The 22,854-nt window shown below is 39.2% G+C and overlaps 1 protein-coding gene across 4 annotated transcripts in view; it reads right to left on the bottom strand.

Moving 5' to 3' along the window:
• Positions 1-10,331: 10,331 nt before the first annotated feature.
• Positions 10,332-22,854, bottom strand: part of ACTN2 (actinin alpha 2) — a 71,625-nt gene continuing 59,102 nt past the window's right edge. Inside the window, exons 17-22 of one of the 4 annotated variants that reach the window (XM_069852360.1) lie at positions 22,462-22,641; positions 21,531-21,677; positions 15,233-15,310; positions 14,062-14,127; positions 13,004-13,162; positions 10,332-11,655 (exon numbers count right to left, since the gene is read on the bottom strand). In XM_069852360.1, coding sequence (XP_069708461.1) covers positions 11,497-11,655; positions 13,004-13,162; positions 14,062-14,127; positions 15,233-15,310; positions 21,531-21,677; positions 22,462-22,641 — 789 coding nt within the window. In that variant the 3' untranslated portion in view covers positions 10,332-11,496. Of the gene's footprint in view, positions 11,656-13,003; positions 13,163-14,061; positions 14,128-14,190; positions 14,308-15,232; positions 15,311-21,530; positions 21,678-22,461; positions 22,642-22,854 lie in introns of those variants that run through there. The other 3 variants (XM_069852358.1, XM_069852356.1, XM_069852357.1) reach the window with 3 other exon arrangements.

Genomic DNA, 22,854 nt, shown 5'->3' with positions numbered 1-22,854 from the left:
GAGGAAGATTTATATTAGACATAATGAAGAATTTCTTCACCATGAGAGTGGTGAGGCCCTGGCACAGGTTGCCCAGGGAAGCTGTGGCTGCCCCATCCCTGCAGGTGTTCAAGGCCAGTTTGCAAGGGGCCTTGGGCAGCCTGGGCTGGTGGGAGGTGTCCCTGCCCATGGCAGGGGGGTTGGAACTAAATGAACTTTAAGGTCCCTTCCAACCCAAACTATTCTATGATTCTATGAATCTATGATTCTATGATGCTTACCTCATGCATGTGTGAGATCAAACAAAGGGGTTTAGGAAGTTCTTTTAGCTTTTAGGTATGTGTTTAGATAAGTCTATTATATTCATTACAAAAATGCGCTTTTCATTCTCATATTACCCGCCTTTATTCCTGAGAATGCAGTTCCCAATAGACTATTCACATAAGTAATCTTTATTTAAACAAGAACAATGTGATTATTCGTGTTATGAAAGAACAGTCATATTTCAGAGGATTATATCCAAGTGAAGCATTCACAGCACCATGCAGAAATCTGAAAGAGAAAACAGCTTAATCTGATTTGAGAGCACAGCTCTCGGCACTCTATTCTGTAAGGTTACTTACCACTTGTGCTATTTTGCTGCAGCTGGATTCTTGCCCTATTTCTGATGACTAAGTTATTTTACTTGGTTTGTATTTTCAGAATTTCCTCTGTGCGTAAGAATTACGATTTCCGTTTAATAATTAATTTTTGTGATCCAAATACAAATTATTTGTTCTATTTAAATAAAATTATAATGTTAACATTTCTATTACAGGAGTAAAATATTATCAGGAAAGAAAGCTGATTGTTTCAAGATCAATTCTAAGCACACTCCCAATGTCAGAATTGCCCATTAAATGTACGCAGCCTAGAGGAATATCAGCAGATTTATTATACTTACAATAGAATAGAGTTTGGACTACAATGCTTTTAGAAAAGCCTAAAGTCTCCATCACTGTGAAAACAAACATAATAAAGCGAAATGAATATAAGCTTTTGCATCTCTTTAGAGAATCTATGTTGATCAAAAAGCATATAGATGCCTAGGAGGGCTGAGGCACAGGCACGAAGGAGGCTGGGAATTCAATAGGGGGTGTAGTCTTACAGCTTATCTGTACTGCTGCACAAGGCAAACTGTGTCTACTGCTTCCAATTTATTACAGCCTTCATATGATTATGAAATTCTGCAGCATTTTTAAGGCCTTCACTATACACCTTTCAGGCATCCACATAAAATCCATAGAACAGAGAGGAAAAACCACTGCAGGCTTGTTGGCTGCCCTGTGACAGCAGAGGAAATGGGCAAAAAACATCAGGTCACATGCAGCTAAATGTGTGCACTGAGGAAAACCTGCTCAACATTCAGCTCAGAATTAGAATGCCTTTTGCTGTGGATATACATGAGATTCTTGGCTTCTTTCTCCCTGGTGAAGAATATTTCTCCCTTTCCCCACGGCCTGGTGAATTCTAGGCTGCACTGCCCCTGCCTAGGGCAGAAGAACATCTGCCCTGGATCAGTCCAGACTGGTTATGAAAACAGGTTTCTTAAGGTACCTTCTGGTCTAGTATTTGCTAGCAGAGCTTTTTGTCAATGTTGCCAGTCATCCGCAAGCTGGGGAGCTAGAGCAAGCCATTTATGAAGTTCTCTGTTAAAGAGACAATGCCTCAAAAATGCAGTTGAGGCTGCAGGGCTCATCCTGTGAAGGAGAACTTAATTAGGAGGTCTTAATTACAGAGTAAGCATGAGGGGTGGAGGTCTGATATGTAGCTGTTCAGGGCAATTGGAACCTGCTGTTGTACTTAGGGTCTCACCAGTGTATAGACTAGCTCAGATGAATGGAAGTTGAGGGGAACTGTCGAGCTATAGGCATACTTTTGCTGCCATTGCACTATAAATGGGGTCACACTCAACCTGGCAAGCACATCAGTTTGTCTTCAACACAGCTTGAGATCTGTGGTAATGTGTCTAAATAAGGAGGCCTGTGGAAAGGTTTGGCCAGCGTGGAAAGATGAACACCAGGAATACAGACATAGCCAAATAAGGCGTCCATCTGCATCCTGGTAGGGCAGATTTCACACAATGGGGCAGAGAAAAGGGATATGCAGAGGTCATAGGAGGTGTGAGTGGCAGTGGAGAGCTTCAAGCAGTGTTCCTAGCTGTCAGTCATGACTCCATTCCAGGGGGTGGATAGCCTCATTAATATAGCTGTCTTTCATTGAACATCGAGCCTTTTAAGATTTCTGCAAGGGTAGAGGGAATTTTCTGTGTAAAATACCTTGAAAGACCAGTGCCCCAGTTGGCTTTCTCTGACTTACACGTACAAGCAATCCTGCATGTTCTCAACTATGTTAGAAAAGCATGTTTTAAAGGCAATTATCTTTCCTTTAAAGGACTTTGAAACTGTACAGTTCATTCATTTTAAAGTCCAACCTGCTAGGTGTCAACCCTTTGTGAAATACACTCACAATCACAAACACAGCAGTGACATTTTCTCTACCCTTTCTACAGGCAGTCACAATCGCCTCTTTTTCCAAAGTGGTTTGAGCAATGCTATTCCCTTTCATTTGTTCAATTCATTCTGGTTAAGAGAGCAGAAACAGAAAGGGGAGCCGGAAGCTGATGAGGTCAGGAGCAAGAAGGCAGGGGGCAAGGATTTGTGTCCCAAACCTGAGCTAGAAAATAAATTTAAGGAGCCAGTTCCAGAAATAGAAACCCTTCTAGAGAATTGCTTTTGCTGGAAATAGTAACTATGAATAAAGAAAAAATACTTTCAAATTGAAATATTACATGAAATAAATATCTACATGGTATGATATTATAAACTTACCAGACAGAAAACAGCCTTAATGCTGAAAGTCTTCTAGATCTTAAGATACAAAGAAATACTTGGTGGTGTTGGTTCTAAATCTTGCTTAAGCTGCAGGAATTAAGCAAACATCCTCTTGCATCTGCAAGCAGTAACTAACCACATCATGAACAAGAGCTACCGACAGGGAACACTGCTCTAGGGCAGAGCCCTTCCTTTGTTGTCAGTAATATACATTTACATTAAAACAAACATGCCCAGAGTGTGCTTTGTCAACCTGAAGGTCTAATTTTCCACCCTGTGATTGCTTACACTAGGTCTTATTCTTTGGCTAGTGGAAATGAAAACTTTCTTCTGCTCCCCATAGTCTAAAATCATTCTCTTTTATTTATTTTTTTTTTCTTGAACATCTCTTTCTGTCTTGTCAAAGACTTACTTTTGGGCCTTAACACTTGTAAAGCCTAAAATGCGTTGAGCCGTCTGAGGTCTGCTTACAAGGCTGACAAGTCCTCAGAAGTCTATTATTAGCACTGCTACATCTCATCTAGCATTTTCTGAGTACCTTTTCCAGCTGTTCCTTAGATAAGGTGCAGTTGTTATACACTGCACAGCCCCTTAGTGTCTCTGTCAATGACTTGAGATCCTGAGTACCATCAGAGGCTGCAAGAGAAAGTAGATATGAGAGTGCACACAGTCTCCCTGTATTACCTGGCATATGCAAATATTCTGTATTACCCTCTATGTTCCCTCTGCCCTATTTGCACTTCTACATGCATGCAGGGCAGGTACACGGGGAGCTGGCAAAGCTACCAGGAGGTTATGAAGAGGGTACAAGCTCGGGGTATAGGTTGATTAGGCTTAACTCTCCTCTCCTATCTTTGCTCTGTAGAGCTAAACTCTGTGCAAACACGTGGATTTTGGTGCCGAAAAGTACTGGTAGAATAATCTCTGGTTTGTATCTTCATTTTCCTTGTGGTACACGTCTTTTCATATACAGCTGGTGGCTGGAGAGGCGCACTATCCTGTCTGTTATTTGTTGAAGGGCCTAATTTAGAAAGTACTCCAGGAGTAGTGGGTAAAGCAAAGATATTAAAAGAAAACAAAGGGAATAATACTTTATTTATTGCTGTAGTGCAACTCAAGAATAACTGCATTCTGATCAAGTAGAAATAAAGTGTCTTTCTTCAAAATCCAATTAAAGGAAGCCTTGAGACCATTAAACTTGATTTAAGTTAACATCTCCAGTCAGGAACATTTAAGCTCTAAAGGACAGCTGTTAGATGTGGGAAAAAGGCAGTCACAGAAAGAGGCTAGTGGCAGGGTTAGAAGGGAAGATAATCTGAAAATAGACATTAGAGCTTGCAGGAGGAGAGATGCCTCCTCAGAAAAGGCAAATGAATGGCCACTGCTAAAGATACTCCTGTCTGCAGAGTAATGATTCAGTTAAATGCCACCATTATAAAAAGGGGTCATGACTCTGAGCTGTGTGTTGATGTTAGAAGCTATTCCAAAAGGACTTGGGCAGAATATTTATTCCACTATAGCTATTCCAGTTGTCCTTTGCAAATAAAGCCAACTGGGCCATCTAGGTTCTTGGTCAGGCTTGAAGAAACAAATGAATCTTATGAAAAATCTGCCCAAGCTCCCAAAAGAGGGCAAGTGCCAGAGTGGTCAGCAGAGGCCAGTCATAATTGAATGTTTTCAGGTTTTCTTGGTGAAATAAAATGAAAAAGCCAGTTATTAATCTTTGGTGGAAGGGGTTTGTACAAGGAAAATAAAAATATTTACTTTGGAGTGCTTTGGAGTGCTATTAGAGCCTGTCTTTTTATGTTTAGCTGGCTGATAGAAATGTATTGGTTGTTAAGAAGAAGAATGAAAAGTGTTAAAAACATGTTGTGTTTTTATATATATATATAAAGTTTACATTTGTGGTTTTGCCACAAGTATCATTTCAGGTTCTTACATGTGCATATGCAAGTATATTCAAATGAAAAATGGGAAAAAAACAAATATAATACAATGGCTAACAAATTTAATGTTAGTTGCCCATTTTTATTTACATATCAAAATATTACCATTTCAGCTCCTTCTTCTGCAAGGCACTTCAGGTAATGACAGTTATTATTTGCGAGTGACAGAAGTGTTTGCTGGACAGTACTGTTGCTCACTAGCTTGCTGTGGCATATCAGGCCTTGTCACCCTCCCTCAGCAAAGAACAAAGCTAAAAGTTAGAACTGTCATGGAGTGTTGTCTCTACGCAATGCACAGATAACAGCAAGACTGTTATTTGAACATGCTGTACAATATTAAACTCTGTGTCTTTGTTTTAATCACAATGTCAGTAGATAGGACCTCAGGGATGTAGTGTCCGATAGCATTATGTCTGCAATATATATTCATCATGCTCACCCGGGCATCCATCAAACATTGCTGTGTGTCTGATTTTCATTTAAATAATCAGGTTTGCTAAAGAGTTTGTTAAAACTGTGACTGTTGGCTTTGGGGGGTTTTTTTGTGGTTTTGGGGTTTTTTTTAATCTTCCAGGAGGTAGGATTTCCTGCATTTTGCAATCAACCTTCAGAAAACTGGCATCATGTCCATATGAGGAAAATAGGATTATAAATTCTGGCCGGTAAATTGTAAACAGATAATAAGGGAAACCGAAAAGACTTTGAGAAACAAATTATATAAGAACAAACGGCAGACCTTTTTTTTAAGCATATCCAATAGCCTGCTGGAGAATTTATAGGAACAATTAGTCCCACTAAGAGGAATAGAAAAAGAGCTCTCAGAGAATATAATGCTTTACTGGTAAAATAGACCAAAGTTTTGGCTTCAGTATGCAGTGTTCCTTAAGTTCTTGACCCACAAACTACCGGCAGCTCAAAGACACAGCCACATGCTGCCTCACTTTTATACTTTCCCATCATACCTGCTATTCATAACCATCAGAGCCAGGATACAAGTTTGTTTCTGTTTTTCTCTGGTGTTTTCTTTTTATTAAATTATATTAATTGGGTGTGCCTATATTGACAGTTCAGTCATGATCAAGGCAAGACTTGCTGGCAACTTATACAAATATTTCTTTTCCTTCACTCTTGACAGCAGACAGGCTAAGCCTGAGACAGAACATGGTGCTTGTGCTCTTGCACTAGCACTCTTCTATAATAGGCTTCTCACCCAAGTAGCCATTGTGCAGCTGGAAGTCTCCAGCTCAGGAGACAGCATATAATAACTACTCCTCCCGAGGCTGTCACTTGAGGGCATTTTTCACTTAAAGTGTTAACAGGTGTTTTGAAGGGAAGAAAGTGTCCAGGAATTTAGGCTAAATAAACTAGCCAGTTTGAAACAAGCAAATTGAAACAGCAAGTAGATAAGGGAGGGATGGATGGATGGATGGATGGATGGGTGTTAAAATAGTCTAAGGACATTTATCCACTCATGGTATTTGTCCAGTAGATTTTATTTTGAAGTAATTAAAGCAATATGCTGATAATCAAATTTGTGCAAAGCAGTATTACAAATGCTAACGAAATTTCTCAAAACCTAGCAAATTCACAGAGGCATTTCTTTTGAAGCTTAAAATATGAAATCCTAGTCAAGTTCACATATAGGAAACACTGGGATTGTTGTTTAATGTAGCACTCTTACTTCATAAAGGAAATGAGTGGTATTTGTAGTACTGGCTCAGTGTTATTTGTCTGCACATAGGCGTTCTTTTGTTGTGAATAATAAAGTTGTTCTGGTTGAAGCATGTGGTTGAGTCCCTAGTTCCACAGTTACACAATCACTTTGAGGTAATGTAAATCTAGGCTGCAGCTGGAAGGGAGAGTCCACTCTTATTAGCACCGTGGATATATATTCCCAGCCAGCATTGTAACCAGACTAGGGAACTGTTCTATTTGTAAATAAATGGGATCATGGAAAAAGGGGAGATAGACTTGAATTTGTGGTGGCAGCCCACACTTTGGCTTGAAGTTAGAAAGGAATCACAGATTTGAAAATGACACCAATGTGATTATGACTAATATTGATCTCATGAATTTCAACAAGGCCAAGTGCAAGGTCCTGTACGTGCGTCAAGGCAATCCCAAGCACAAATACAGGCTGGGCAGAGAATGGATTGAGAGTTGCCTTGAAGAGAAGGAATTGGGGGTGCTGGTGGATGAGAAGCTCAGCATGAGCCAGCAATGTGTGCTTGCAGCCCAGAAGCCAACCGTATCCTGGGCTGCATCAAAAAAAGCAGCAGATCAAAGGAGGTGATTCTGCCCCTCTACTCTGCTCTTGTGAGACCTTCCTGTAGTAGTACTAGATTCACTTCTAGAGTCCTCAGCACAGGAAGGACATGGATCTGTTAGAGTGAGTCCAGAGCAGGGCTATGAAGATGCTCGGAGGGCTGAAGCACCTCTCCTGCAAGGACAGGCTCAGAGAGCTGGAGCTGTTTAGCCTAGAGGAGAGAAAGCTCCAGGGAGACCTTATAGCAATCTTCCTGTACCTAAAGGGGACCTACTGGAAAGCTGGGGAAGGGCTCTTTATCTGGCAGTGCAGCAATAGGATGAAGGGTTTTAAGCTGAAAGGGGGTAGATTTAGATTATATATTAGGAAGAAATTTTTTACTGTGACAGTGGTGAGGCACTAGAACAAGGTGCCCAGAGAAGCTGAGGATGCCCCTTCCCTGGAGGTGTTCAAGGCCAGGTTAGATGACACTTTGAGCAGCCTGGTCTAGTAGAAGGTGTCTGCCCATGGCAGGGGTGTTGGAACTAGATAATGTTTAAGATCCCTTCCAACTCAAGCCATTCTATGATAATATAGAATAAAATCCAGCTTGGAAGAGTCAGCTTTCCTGTATAAAAATATGTGGTCTGAATCAATTAAAATCTCACCAGAACATACAAACAGCTAACTGTAAGGCGGTCTTTGCCCTGGTGAAGCAGCTCCTTAGATAAAACAGCTTCTGAATGCAACCAGATGTGTAGACTGATGCACAAACAAATACACACACAGGTAGTTAACCATAAAACTTGGGAGAGATGCGGGGAATGAAGGGAATGAACAAATATTTCAGTTATTCTGAAAGCTTGTTAATACTTACCAAGAGAGCGAAACCTCAGTGACCTGTGAAGTTCAAGCAACACTAGCAATGGTCATAATATATAGTTATAGCAGGTATTGCATATTTGATATTTGAGCATTTTTGAAATCTCGGGATGTTGGGATGTCTTCCTGATTCTGAAAGAGCCTTTGGGGTACTTTAACACAAGCGGAAAACCAGATTAATAATTTTTACTTTGTGCTCAAGAGATGGAAATTATGTGCATGCTTTCTTGTTTGACTGAGATGATCCTCCTTTATAAGTAATTTTCATACGGGTAATTCCCTGCTTGCTTTGTTTATATCAGACTTTCACTGACTTTGTTCCTTATTTCTTTTCAAGAATGACCTTAGGGTTATTCCTTCCTTAAAAGTCTAGAGGTCCATATGACGCCAAGAGGCACAGTCCCATTGAAGAAGATGAAGACCAAGAACTTGGATTTGGCAAAAGTAAGCAATGAATGTTCTTCAAATAACTGTCACTTCTTATTTCCTCATCAAAATATTGCTGGATCTGTTTGTAGAAGCACACTGAAAAATACTGACATGCTGGAGGCACGATCCTAAGGGCCTGTTCATATACTACCAACGACTAAAAAAGTACTTACTTCCTTAAAGAATTACTCTGAACCACATGCCTTTTAAATCAAAAAAAAAGGAAACTGCTAACCATCCAAATCCAGCTGCTACCAGGAACTATTTTCCTCCTTCATTTAGACCACTTGTGTCCGGAATAACCTCTACAGGCACCAGGAACTACATGAATAAAAGAGCATGGTCTCCTCCAAGAAGTGGGCAAAACTCATCAACAGAATGTTCTGGTGAAACTACAAACCAGTATGAGCGACTCTGATCAAGGCTTTTTGTGTCTGGTAGGTAAGAAAAAAAGTGGTGGAGACTCTGTATATGAAGAAAGGTGTTAAGAAGGTAGCGCAGAGCTGACAACACTGTTACCCACATGCATCACCACCTTTCTGAAGATCAGTGACTAAAAATGATTACTACAAAAGCAAGATTATCTTGGCAGGAAGCTTTCCAAATTGTCATACCCATGTAAAGTCACCGAAGACATCTGTATTACAGTCATTAAAGCAACTTAAAACCTTACTGACTTTTTTGAATTTTAGTTTATTCTATAACTTTCAGTCACATGATCATCAAAATAATGCCGTACCTTCACCTGTTGAACCTTGATTTGGCCCCTGTGATTCATTATCCTGGGGTCAGCAACTGTGGTTTTTTTAACAGTAAAATTATTTTGCTGCCAGAATTGCATAGACAGAAAAATGCCACTGAAGACGTTGATTCCTAGCATGAACAGAGTGATCCTACAAGAAAATACAAATGCCACCTACTAAAAGTGGAGCCTTAGAGGAAAGGGAAATCTCTCTGTTAAACCTGGTGGTTAGAAATCTCTTCCGTACTATTAGGAGTAGGAAGAATATCATCATATAAAAATTAGCAGAGAGAAAACATGAATGACATCCAATAGAAGTATCAGATATAAACTATCTCTGTGCCAATTCTTAGCATAATCCTGCCTGCAGAACTGATATTTCACTTTTACACCATGTTTGGAAGATCATGGTTTTGTTCTTCCAGTTACATTAAATTGTGACAATGACAGATACACAGATTTATTTTTTAATAGGATTCAGCCTGCCCAGCAGTTGTTTAGCTGGTAATGTTGTTGCTTTAAGGCAGAGCTTCCCGATATAATTGGTACAGGCACTGTCATCACGAAAAGAGATGGCACTGCACCCTATCAGTATCAGCAGTGCCAGTAGCAGCTTCTGGCTCTGAGCAAGGCTGCACATGCACTGGGGGAGGTGTGATTCTAGCCCTTGTGTTTCTTCAAGTCCTCTGCCTGTCTTTGTACACAAGGTGGGGGAGGAAGAGGTGTTTGGTCATGGCCTGTCTCCTCTGGAATTGTTTTAAAATTGCTCTCACCTCATCCACCTTACCTGCGGGATGCGCACTTTAGGACTGAATTTGAATCATTCAGAGATTTAAAAGAACAGGCCAGTGCAAGCATCATTACATACTTAACATCTGCACATGAGGAAGAAGAGAGACAGAGAAAAGTTATAGCCAACTTCTTCAAAATATTAGTGCCTGAGTCTCACTGAAAACCATCTAAGCTAGGAGTCTAACAAGCTATGGACATCTGTACTCAGGTGACTTAAATGGAAACTGTCCCACTCATTCCAAGCTCCCTCTCACTTTGTGAGGCCATAACTGTCCCTGCAGCATGTAGCAACTGTTCTTCATGCAGACTGCATAAAAACGCATGACATACATACTTTTTGAACTTTTACTTTCAGCACACTGAAACCTCCTTTAATGTTCAGAAATATTTCCAGTCCTTAGGGAGAACCACTAGGTGATTGCTAATGACAGAGTCTCACACGGTTTTGAAAAGCAGACTTTATTTAATAGGCACATCATTGCTTTAATAGCACTGGGCTGCACAGCTCACTTCACCATTTGTAAATGGTTTGGTTTGATTACATTGCATTTCCTCAGTGTCGGTAGGATTCAAGTAAAAAAGTTACTGCTTTTACTTCTCTATCATTTCTCGAGATGGAAAAAAACAGTACAACAACTAGTGCACAGGAGCATAATACAGACAAACTGCCTGCGATCCAGTAGAAGTAAAGACAAACTCTAATTTGAGCACTGAACAGTTAAAGCTGCAAGACCAACTAGATTTGCTCAGATGAGATTTTGCATTATGCAGGATAGAGGTGAACGTTGCCCACTACTACAATAAGGGACTGGCTTTATTATAGTGAGAAACAAAGACTGTCCAACACAGACAAAAATGAAGGTTTCAAAACAAAATAGCTCACATGAAATCAGCTTCCTTATTATTTTTGATTATAAAAGTTTTACTCCCTCAGCTGTAAAAGTTAAAGGCTTAAAAGAAAAGTACTGCCTACAGAACTCTAAACCTGCAATTTAATCAGCTTGTCAGCTTTTCCCTGCTATATTACAACTCTTTGTGATATGAGAAAAACATAGCATTCTAAATTATTTTCCTAATTAAGTAATTCAGTTGGTTGATATATAGTTCTTCCCTGAAAAACTGTGTTTTATTGAATTCCACCAGAAGAAGCATACAAAATCAGAAGTCAGAAAATTAAAGGAAAATAATATTGTTCTACAAAAAAAAAAAAAGCATGACTTCTAACATAGTTTTATGAACATCGTAAAAGAAGCACATATGGCATTGAAATATTTTGAAAATGGAGAAATATTTTGTGAGTTTCAATGTTCTTAGGTTTTATGCTCTATTTTCTGAATGGATATTTCCACAGTTAATATCTTGTGGGTTGTTTTATATATTTTCTAGCATTGCATAGGACAGACAACCTAAAAACAACAATGCAGAAATCTAGCGTGCTGCACACTTCAATATACACTAGTTACTTTAGTTACTAGCACTTTACACTGATGGTACCTACAGTATTTGTAAAACTCGTTTTGAAATCATCTCATCAAAGCTTTTGAGAAGCAATCTGGGCAATAAGGTGGGTATTTTTAGTATCTACCGTGAACACAGCCAATTACAGAATCAGAGGTCGCTCTCTCCGTACAGTGCTGACGAAAAAGAGGTGTAATCCAGAGCCCCAGGAACAGAACCTGGGCCAGTGTATGGAGGCATTCTCTTGATGCAGTACTGAGCCTGCTCAGGAGGCAGCTCTCGACGTAACTCATCTGCCAGGATATAAGGCTGGGAGGGAGAATGGATTGACAAATTCAGTATGCATTCTTCAAAGACAGAAAATATATTTATTTTATATATTTATTTTCTGTAGCTGAGACTAATAAACTTGGATATCCCGCCTGTTTTCCTGAGACCAAATATTTCCTCATTAAATTCCATCCCTAATAATGAGTTGAAGAGGATAATCCTACCAAAAACTGCTTAGGTCAAAACCAGTCTCAGGATATGTGACTGGGTGCGTTAGGTACTGAGCAATGTGCCGCCATGCTTAGACTGCTACTGAAATAGCTCATCCACGGATAGGCAATCGGTATCTCTCAAGTGCAGTACTGCCCCTTCCACACTGACAGGACAGATGCATTTTCAGTTAGGTCCTGTAGGTCTCAAGTTAATATATTTTTAATGAAAGATGTATTATTGCTCTTAATGGTTTGCATTTATGATATGAGGGGTACCTTCTGTTAGCAGACTTGACATTATTTAAAGTAGCAATGTAATGAAAACCATTTTTTTCTGAGACCTTCGCTTTCATTTTCCACATGAATTCCTACCGAGAACATGTCTGGAATTTAAAGTGTGGTCCACAGTAACTGAGATCACAAAATCGATACAAACAGCCAGAATGAGAAAATCAGTAGAGTGAGCCTGGGCAAATAGACCTGTACTTCTGTGATCTCTCCTTTCTCCACAGAAGAGGACTGGCCCTGACTCTTCCAGAAGCGTTTGTGCTACCGTTATCTCCCCATTCATCTTCATACATCAATCACTCGCCAGTGGATCTGGCTGTGAGGAAGAAAGTATGGCAAATTCAGGAGCTTCTTCCACACACCCAGTAGCTAGAGGGGGCCTCCTCCTCCTGCTCCTTCTAGGAATGGGGTACACCATATTGCATCACCCTTTTGAATGAGCTGTCACAATGAGCTACGCCTGGCTCGCATTTAGGTGTAGTCTTGTGCAACTGACCCAGGGTATGTTCCAGAGGGCCAAACTCTTCACTGAAACATCCAGACAACAGCATGAAAGGCAGAATTAGTTTCCCACTAATCAAGGCTGTTGTGTGGAAGTAAACTGATGTGCAATGTATCCATTATGCAAACAAACTGTCTAAGTCTTGTCTAAGATGTCTAATTTTATGTTGGTTCTTTGTGATATGAAGGTATACAGATCAAGCCTTGGATTCTGCACCCATTTCAGCTAAAAGTCTTGGTTCCAGAAAAGAAGAAAAAGTAACTACTTTCTCTAAAGTCCTGCAAACTGAAAGCAAAGCTTCACTATTACTAAAAGGCTTATGTAAGACTTTCAGCAAAGAAGGGCTAAACAGGAGAGCTTACACGAGAGCAGCACGATGACTGACCTTATCTGAAGCCAGGATTCTGAAGGAAGCTATCACTTGCTCAGCCGTGTCTGTGTCTGCTGTTTCTCTGGTCATGAAGTCAATGAAGGACTGGAAAGTGACGGTTCCTTGCCCATTGGGATCAACCAGAGACATGATTCGGGCAAACTCAGCTTCACCCTTTCACAGAATCAAAAAAAACCAAAAAACGGTCACCGTAATATCAATCAGTCCATGTCTCTCATGAACCACTAGGGACCAGTGGTTACAAAATATATAAAGCATCTTCCTGACTTAGAAACATAAATGTCAGAGTCAATGAAAACTGGGATCTTATATGCCCACTCCTCTTTTGTAAAAAGGACTTGACACTTTTGAAAAAAATATTTTTTGTCCTATAGACGTATTATGTACTTTTCAATTAAGTTTCTGCAACTTCTCCCAACTCCCACCCTCCCTCATTGCCTGTTTAACTTGGTTTAACTTAACAATTCATTTTCCACCCCATCCTAAAACCACTGTAATTTAGGTACCATAGAGGGAGCTGAAACAACAGCCAAGAAGCAGTGTACTTGCAGACATACTAAACAAAGAAGTAAGGGAAACAATTCTGAAAATTTCATGCCAAATATAGGACAATTCAACTAAGGCTAATCCTGTTTTCCACTAAAAAGGGAGAATTTGGGGTGAGATTTTTAGAATAAGTGAAAGAAAGCATATGCAATCCCCAGAGATAGTTTATGAGAATTAAACAGATTCAAATTCATTCTTCCACATGCAGATAAAAAGGGAGAAAAAAAAAAGAATTCATTCAATAACTGTTAGTTTCAACTTTTAGTTTCCTTAACTCAAACAACAGTGAAGCAGAGCATAGAATATGGTTTTCAAGTGTCTAGTTTCACTTTTAACTTCCTTATTAGCCATTTGAAAATACAGAAAAAGCAAAGAAACAATAAACTAGTATGTCTAGTGTAAATTAAATTAGTAATATTGTCTTGATTTAAACAAGCTTTAGTTGCTGTGGTTAATATTAGAAGCTGTAAGCATAATCAGTTGCCATTCTTTCTTAAAATTCATACCAAATCATAACCCATTGAAATTAAGCAAGCTCTGAAATCATCATGGTCCATCAATCCATTCTTCCTCTATTGACCAAAACAACGCAAGGAATATAGAAGGGAAGGTTTGAAGAATCCAAGGTAATTTCCATAGAGATGACGAGTTTAGACCATTGGCATATCGGATCCAGTGTATGAATAGTATTCATTGATAGCGCCCAAGCAAGTCACCAGAATCATCACCAGTTTTAAAGGAGGAAGAAGTAACTAACATATTACACGCAGGAAACAGACGTTTTCACCACAAAAAGTAACATCAGGAAAGGCCGGGGAAAGATAAGGGAAGTGAATGAGACAACAATACAAAGAATACAAACAGAGAAGACAAAGAGAAGGAAAAAAGTTTGTTACTAAACTAGTCAAACTCAGGAGATGCTCGGGACATCACCCTTATATGAAATGTCTTTGAAAGGTTCTGCATGGGATGCTGTAGTGACTAAAAGTATAGTCAAAACCAGTCTGAAAATAGCATATCGCTGACTATTTCAAATACTCCGCTCCAAGGCTAGGGTAGGTACATTATGAAAGCTGACTGCTGAAAATAACTACAGGGAAATAAGCACAGGGATTTTCCTTCTGACTGCAGACTGTCAAGCAGAGAGCTGAGCATACTGGCTTAAAGGACGAGACTTGCATGACTTAGAAGGAGGTCAGTTGAAGATCTTGTATTAAGAGAGGTTGCTCATTTTCTAGGTAATAAAGTATCTGTGGCATTCCTGGCCCGGGATAAATCAACATTAAATGGCATGAGAGTAAGAATGTAAATAACCTGTTCTTCTGTGTTGTGTTATAGTGTAGCAGTTTGAAGAGAATTGTGTCATTGGAAATCAGGAGAGAGCAGTACAGATCTTGTGTAAAGTCTGAGTGCAAGCATAGAAGCTCCTCATAGTTACCTAGTAGAGTCCAAATAAAACATCTCTTACCAAGTAAAAGAAACAACCCGAAAAATCTTTGAAAATGTACAGAAAAGTATGGCTAAAGGGATGCTGGCTGTCCACTTAATCCAATTGTCTTCCCAGAGGCAGGATTTTTTCAAGGCATTATGACCAATACATTGAACTTTTACCCCACAATCTCTTTGGCTATTATTATATTGGCCTATCTGAAAACAGAACAATATCATTTCCTCTACCTGCAGGTCATTTCCAACCTGTCCTAGACTGATGAGGCAGGCTTTAAATTCATCAGACTGTAGATTGCCAGATTCATCCTAGCATCCCATCCCAGGTCATGCATTTGGGAAGGTGAAAGGAAAGAAAGAAAAATCACAAATCTGGTTAGTTGGTTAGTAAAGAACATTTCACTCTTGTATTAATAACCATGTTTTTACAGAAGTTCATGGAAACGTAATGTCAAAATATTTCAATGAATTAAGTAAAAAGTGTACAACTGTTGCAGTTTAATGGCTTGGGCTTTATCTTAGTGGAAGAGAGGTCCTTACTTCAACTACAAAGTTAAAACTGTGCTTCTTCTATGCATGTTTTTTTAACATTTCTTCTGATAAGGTAGTTTTTATTCTATTGAACTGCCATTCATTTCCTTCTATTGTCCTAGAGTATATGGGAGACGCAGTAAAAGGGTTGCTGAACCTGGACAAAACATTTTTCCTTGCTCTGTTACTTTACTCTTGATCTGATAATATTACTTAAGAACTGAATATGCATATCTCAAAAGAGAGTAGAAGAACAAAACAATTTATTTCTTGTCTAGATCCAAAATAAATTTATGACTGACATTAACTTATTTTCAGTTACCTGTCTTCTTTAATAATCTATATAGTAAGATATTGCTTTGAAAGCTGACTAAAAAGGCCTTATTGAATTCCAGGTTAAACAGTGCCTAGTAACACCACATCAAACTGGATCATTGTTTTGAACCTGCATTTCTTCCATTTTGCAGGTCAAGAAATCCACGCTAACCTTTTAAAAACAGACTGGCTTATCTTTGTCTTCATGTTCATGCAAAATTTGTCCTGTAAGAGGGGTACTTCTGATTGAGTGAATGCAATTAAAGAGATGTTCTAAGATGAAAACTTATTACCCTTATTGATCTTACAGACTGACAGTTTGGAGAAGATCCAAGGTTTTCGGTCTGCTACGTATTTGCCTGCTGGATGAATAATTTATTTTTAGAAACTTCTATATGTAGTTATGTATAACTAAAATGATAGGAGTTTTAACAAATACATTGAGTTTATTTAAAATAGTAATAGGATAAAGTGGTGCTTTATTAAGTTCATAACGCCATAAATTTTTGACATACCATGCTGCTACTATATTGACTCCCTCCACATCAAACCACACCAGCTCCATAAAGGGAAAATGAAAAGTAACAGCGGGAAGTCAATGATAAGAGATAAAGCAAAGCTGCAAATCTGGAGCAGTATTTGGTTAAAAGCCATAATGACAAGTGAAGGGTTTTTTCCTTCAGTATTTCCATTTTATAAGATAATTTCTGCTATAAAGTATTCAAAACAGTTTATTTTACCATTCTGAAAATGTTAATATAGGCTGGCTTGAAAGTCTCAAAAATCTTCCTGGAGATGTAGGTCACAGCAGGAGTGAAGACAGCTCGTTTTGCCTTATTCTAAAGCCAAGGATATTACTGTGTAACTGCAAACAAAATGATATAAAAATGGGAGCTATGAGCCAAGTCCTGTCCCTCCGCCTTCTTCACCAGGGACTGGCAGAGGGCTATTATCTACTTGACCCCACCAGGAGAGTGGGTGGCGAGTATGTACATGAGCTCCGCAACCAGGCACACGTGGCAGCAGTAGTTGTGCACCAGGTAGCAAAGGGCAGATGGGAGGGAGAGAGGCCAGCATATCTACCAAGAAACCATTTTCTTTAGGAGAGTAGTGTAATGCTTGTGCTGGAGCTCACAACCATCATCTGATTAAGTGGGACTCCCCAGTGAAGGTCCAAGGAGTTGTGCCATGTGCTATAGCAGGTTCTCACATTCTCATAGTGAATTGTTTCAGCCTGCATGATATATGGCCTACAAAGGCATCGTTACCTTTGCAGTATATCAAAGTTTCATGGGATACAATGGCATTTTGTAATTAATGCATAGATCAAGCTCATGCAAGGGCTTTCTCATTGAGAAACAGTTCTTTGTATTTATTTTTATTGTTTGCAGACTAACATTAAGCACTGGAATTAGTTCTTTATTGCATATAAATAACTTTGCTTTGCTCATCTTTTCCTGCCAATGCACAGCAAAACACTGAAATCCCCTTCCATGTTTCATTATTAGTCCTCAGAATCTTTTCCTTCCCTCTTGTGATTTATATGCGGTGTTATATAGCAAATGAGCTTCTGAGTCAAAGTAATCCATTTTTAAATATGTCCTTCAGTTTCCTGAATGCTAATTGACCTGCATAAGCCTGATCATGTGGTTCCTTTAATAGGCAGCAGTTGTTTTTCTGTTTGTAAAACATAGGGTGGCATGATGCTATTTTTCTGTGTCTAGAGCTCCTACTTAAAATCTGTAGCTTGCACAAAAATCAATAGTAGAATATGTCAACAGCCATTAGGATATTACCTGCAGAGCACCTGCAGATATTTTATCACATACTTTGCAGTCTTGTTTAGAATTTACTTAATATATTGAATGCAAAAAAAGCAATCCCTGCATAAAAAGGTTTCAAAACCAGTGACTGACAACATATCTGTGTTGGTGTCCCAATTTGTCTGCTTACTATAATTCCACTATGCATCATTTTGAACATCTCTAAACTGCTTCTGTGATTCAGACATTGAGTCCCACTTTCTCTTTTTTTTTTTAGTCTATTTAGTCACATTAAGGAAGAAAGTACACCAGCGCTGCTGGAGATCTATATTTATACCTACAACTAGACTGTGCCTTCAGGCACAGCCTCCAGAAAGGAATAGTTGGTCAGCAGAAGCATCCCCAGGAATAACCTCTAGGTTAGCAGCATTGGTACATGCGTATTGGAAACACAAGAGCCTAGAGGTCTGCCCCTTATCCCAAGGGAGATGACGTATTTATCCCTTGTCTTTAACAAGAATGACTTGTAACGCTTTCTGTGCTAACACATCTCCGCAGAGGGTGCACTGAAAGAAACACCACTCTTCTGGCCTTGTAATTCTTATATGCATATTGCCTACTCACTCACTGCAATTTAAGAATCAGGGGCATGTAGCCCTCCCCCCAAAAACCTGTAAAATACTGAGTAGTATTCTTTCAAATATCCAAGATGTAGGAGCCATTTAAAACAATTCACTCAATTATTTAGGCCTTTTTGAAAGGATAAACAAGTGTAGAATTAAGTCCCATAATGGATATGAACTATGAGATTTTTATTTTTTTATATATTCTTCCTGGGGAGGAAGATGGGGGGTTCCTTTCTCACATTTATAAGCTAAGAAAGTTGTTTCTAGAAGCACTCTCTAAAAAGTTATCAGGTTTATGTATACCAAAATACATTTTTAATCCAGGGAAGGACACTACTCTTCATATAAGCACTTTGCTGACATCCTTAATGTGCACTGAGTCAGATATTAAGATTTGCCTTAAACTGCAGAAATGACACAGAAGTCAGAGCTATAACATGCATAAATGATTCTGTCATGCTTAGGTATTTAAAGCCCACTCATCAAGGACAGTATTAATTTTGGGGATATTTTCCGGCTATTCGTCATTGTGAATAGCAGTCCAATTCTTCCAGTGTATTTTTTAAACTATGTCAGGAATTCAGAAATGTTTCTAAGTGCAACAGAATTATTACATATACTGCTAATTCCATCTGACATATACCGGAAATATATTTGCGCCTGAAAAATACTGGAGAAACCAGTATTTTTCATGTTAGAGCCTATGTTCGGATGATCCTGTTTCATCTTCATTTCTATTAAAGGTAATGAAGACCGTAAAAGAATCCATTACTGCCTTCCCTATCTAAACTCCAAGTTTAGAGCGTTCATTATTTTGTGAACCCTGAAGTAACTCTGAAGCACCCTGGGTTTCCTGTATTCACTAGCACTAAATATTCAAGTGTGCAAGGATGTAGGAAGGATATAAAAATGAAAAACAAGCCTGCCTCTCTCAAACATGTTTGTTCAATGTCTCCTAGCCTGTGTAAACTGAGTTGCATCTGCCCATTAAATTACAGTGTAATTTAATCTGTATAAGCTTCTATTTGATCAGTGTTTCTACTATCTATCCCCTGCAGAAAGCCTGCCTTGATGTCTGAGTGGTTTTAGATATTACCTTCTTCCTTTCTTTAACTTGCATTATGCTACTAGGAACATAATTGTTGCACTGTGTTGGTGCAAAAGTAGTCCTAGACCAATTTCCTATGTCTGATGCTAAGGGAAGGAGTATACTAAAGAGGGCATATGCAAAATGGTCCTTCCCTTAACATAATCCTCCCAGGCCTCTTTTTTAAGGTCTTTGAATCGTATTTGTCATGGGGGAAGGTAAGGTCTACAGCTAAACTTGCAGTTCAGCCCCAGGTTATTGAGGCCATAGAAACTGATGAAGCTTCTATCTCGTTCCACTTCTGACCCAGCCGCTCAGGCTTCCTGCAAGAGAAGCAAGGGCAGAAGAGACACTGCTTGAAGCCATGACTCATTATAGACTAAAGAAAGGAGACGGCCAGGGATAGGCAAGGATCTAGGAGCTGGGAAGCACTTCTGTGTTACATGTTTTTGTCATAGCCTGTCTCCCACCTGCCTGCAGCTGTGTGACATGAGTGGCCTCTTCCAGGCCATGCAACCTTTCCTAAGGCCTTGCTCTATTGTATCCTTTGGTATCTCAAAGCCTTAGTATGTTTGTGTAGCCTCAAGAACCATAACAATAGGGCTGGTTAGTGTAGGATTTAGCTTCCCCCTTTAAGACCTTCCAATGCACCAAGAGATGCTGATAATATCTCCTCTGCCACTGAACCAGCCATGAGCGTGGCAGAGAACTAATTTATGAAATACAAAGATACAGGGATGCTATGAATGCTCATCTAGTGTAAGATATACTAGGTTCAGTTACTGCGCCTTCTTATCTTTAGGAAGCTGTCAAATCTCTGTGCAAAGTCTCTGGTTTCTCTTAATAGGGTCTGTCAAATACTGGTGCGTAATTTATCCAAGCCTGGTACTCTGTCTGCTTTTAATAGCCCTAATTGCTCAGTTATCTGCTCCAGTGCATTGGGAAAGCCATTTAGTACGCTACTTCCTTCCACCCCAAGGAAATTTATCTCTGCTTCTGTGATGTTATCTTCTGCTTCCTTCGAAAATACAAAAAGGAATTATGTTGCACTAGAATCACATTAAGATTTTCCATAAAATCTATTCCTAGTTCCTGTGTAGTTAACCTTTCTCAGGCTTATGTGTTTCTTCAGAAAGCAGAGGTTTGGCAAATCTACTTTTCTTTCTAACAATTAAGGCTGTTCTAATGAATATTTAGCAAACTATGACTGTCAGCATCCAATTCACAAGCGTAAGTCCAGGTATGGGGAACCGTTGTGAATAGAGCTGGACCAACAGGATGTCAGTGAAAAGAAAGTGACATTTTGCTATAGCTTGGAATGATTTGAAGAAGCCAACTCGTGATAACAGAATATAAGTAGTCAGTTAAGTACAGTCTGCTAACTACAAGAATCTGTAATGAGGAAAAGACAACAGCCTGGTACTGCATTACAGAAATCTTTTTTCAGTATTTGAAATAGGAACTTGGTTTTGAAGGTGGATTCATGTGAGCACAGAGCTAGCAGAGCTAACTCATGTAGAGACTGTTCTCCAACTAGGAATGTCAGATCTCTGTCTGCATGTATTTTGCTATTTTGCCTATTAACAGCTATCTTTTTAACCCTCTATTCATGAATACTGCATAACTCACAGAAAGAATGAGCTAAGTTTCTTCACAATAGCATTTTCATTCCTACATTTTTTTAGTCATCCGTGATAACTGAAAAAAACCCAGTCTCTTAGTTCCTACACACAGCCAGAAAAATAAAAGATTTCCCTTGACAGCTATCAGTGCCCCAACTATATTCCCTATAAATTTATTTCTAGGGCAACAAGTTGTGATTCAAAGGAGTAAAAAACCCTGTAATCTACATTACAGCTAAATTTAATGAGATGGAAGCTGCTGTCAAGTACATAGAACATGCTGCACTGCCTTAAAATAGAGACATATTATTTTCCAAAACACAGATTTATCTATTCCTGTCTGTTTGAATACTCAACTATGTTAGCAGAAATATAATTTTGCCTTACATTTAAGTAGTAATAATTTAACATATCGGTAAAATGCTATGATTTCATAATTCTTTGTTAACTGATTTTTTTGGCTGTTTTAATAAGAGCCCATTGCCACTGCATTTGGCATTTTTTTAAAAGGCTTACATTTGGAATGAAAAGAAACTTTGGGGAGCAATAAGTATTGCTAGTTAAGAAAAAGCAGGAGTACTGTACCCTGTCAAAATGATTGAATGATGCTCTGAAGTCATTCATTTGTTCCTGGGTGATACCCTTGGCGTCTCTTGTGAGGATCTGAGTCTCAACCTCGTTGATAGTTCGCGCAATGGTGGTAAGTAGAAGCTCCCATCCAACACGGATGTGCTATGAGAGATAAAACACTGACTTAGTAAAGAATCAAATAGAGTCTTCTAAAAGGATAAGAAGTACAGTAAGCAAGAAAAATCAGCTCTAAATGTTTATGCGATACCTCTTCCATACCACTAATTCAATATTATGACCAAGAACGATTACATATAAAAATGGCCTTCAGAAAAATATGGAACTGGTTTCTAAATAGTTACTTCTTCACTAAAAGTAAAAATAAGTGAAAATAAACCAAGTTTTATGAGATTATCAGAAAGTCTGCCAAATTCCATCCTCTGTTGCAGATGTCTTCATATCAGGGAAAGTAATTATCATAGACTCATAGAATAACCAGGTTGGAAGAGACCCACCGGATCGTCGAGTCCAACCATTCCTATCAAACACTAAACCATGCCCCTTAGCACCTCGTCCACCCGTGCCTTAAACACCTCCAGGGAAGGTGAATCAACCACCTCCCTGGGCAGCCTGTTCCAGTGCCCAGTGACCCTTTCTGTGAAGAATTTTTTCCTAATGTCCAGCCTAAATCTCCCCTGGTGGAGCTTGAGGCCATTTCCTCTTGTCCTGTCCCCTGTCACTTGGGAGAAGAGGCCAGCTCCCTCCTCTCTGCAACCTCCTTTCAGGTAGCTGTAAAGAGCAATGAGGTCTCCCCTCAGCCTCCTCTTCTCCAGCCCGAAGAACCCCAGCTCTCTCAGCCGCTCCTTGTAAGACTTGTTCTCCAGCCCCTTATATGGCAGAAGAGGGCAGAATAAACTAACAAGTACAACAGGGAGCAAATGGCTACCTCCATAGTATAGTTGGTGTGCTTGTTGTCAAACACCAGGGCTTCTTGTATAAGCTGATGGTCTCCTTCCAGTTTATCAATGTTGTGCTTATAATTAATGATATTGTGCTCATATTGCTTCAGCTGATTCATCTGGTCCTCCAAAGGCCCTGTCATTTCAATAGAGCTGCGGGCAATTTCCTGTCAAAAGAAACAAAGACACCCCCCACACCACAAAATTTAAGCTTTAGATTTGCTAGCTTGATCAACATTCACAAGAATTTGTAGTATTTTCATACTAAGATGCAATAGAAATAAAACCTGCATACAGTAGGGATGAGAAATTTTACTGTAGAAAATGCATTTCAAAAGAAATGTGTCACATTTATTTCTGGAATTAGTATTGAAACCCCA

This window comes from Phaenicophaeus curvirostris, chromosome 2, assembly GCF_032191515.1.
Source record: "Phaenicophaeus curvirostris isolate KB17595 chromosome 2, BPBGC_Pcur_1.0, whole genome shotgun sequence".
NCBI lineage: Eukaryota > Metazoa > Chordata > Aves > Cuculiformes > Cuculidae > Phaenicophaeus > Phaenicophaeus curvirostris.
Note: the sequence above shows the minus strand (reverse complement) of the source record. Positions and strands in the feature narration are given on the sequence as shown.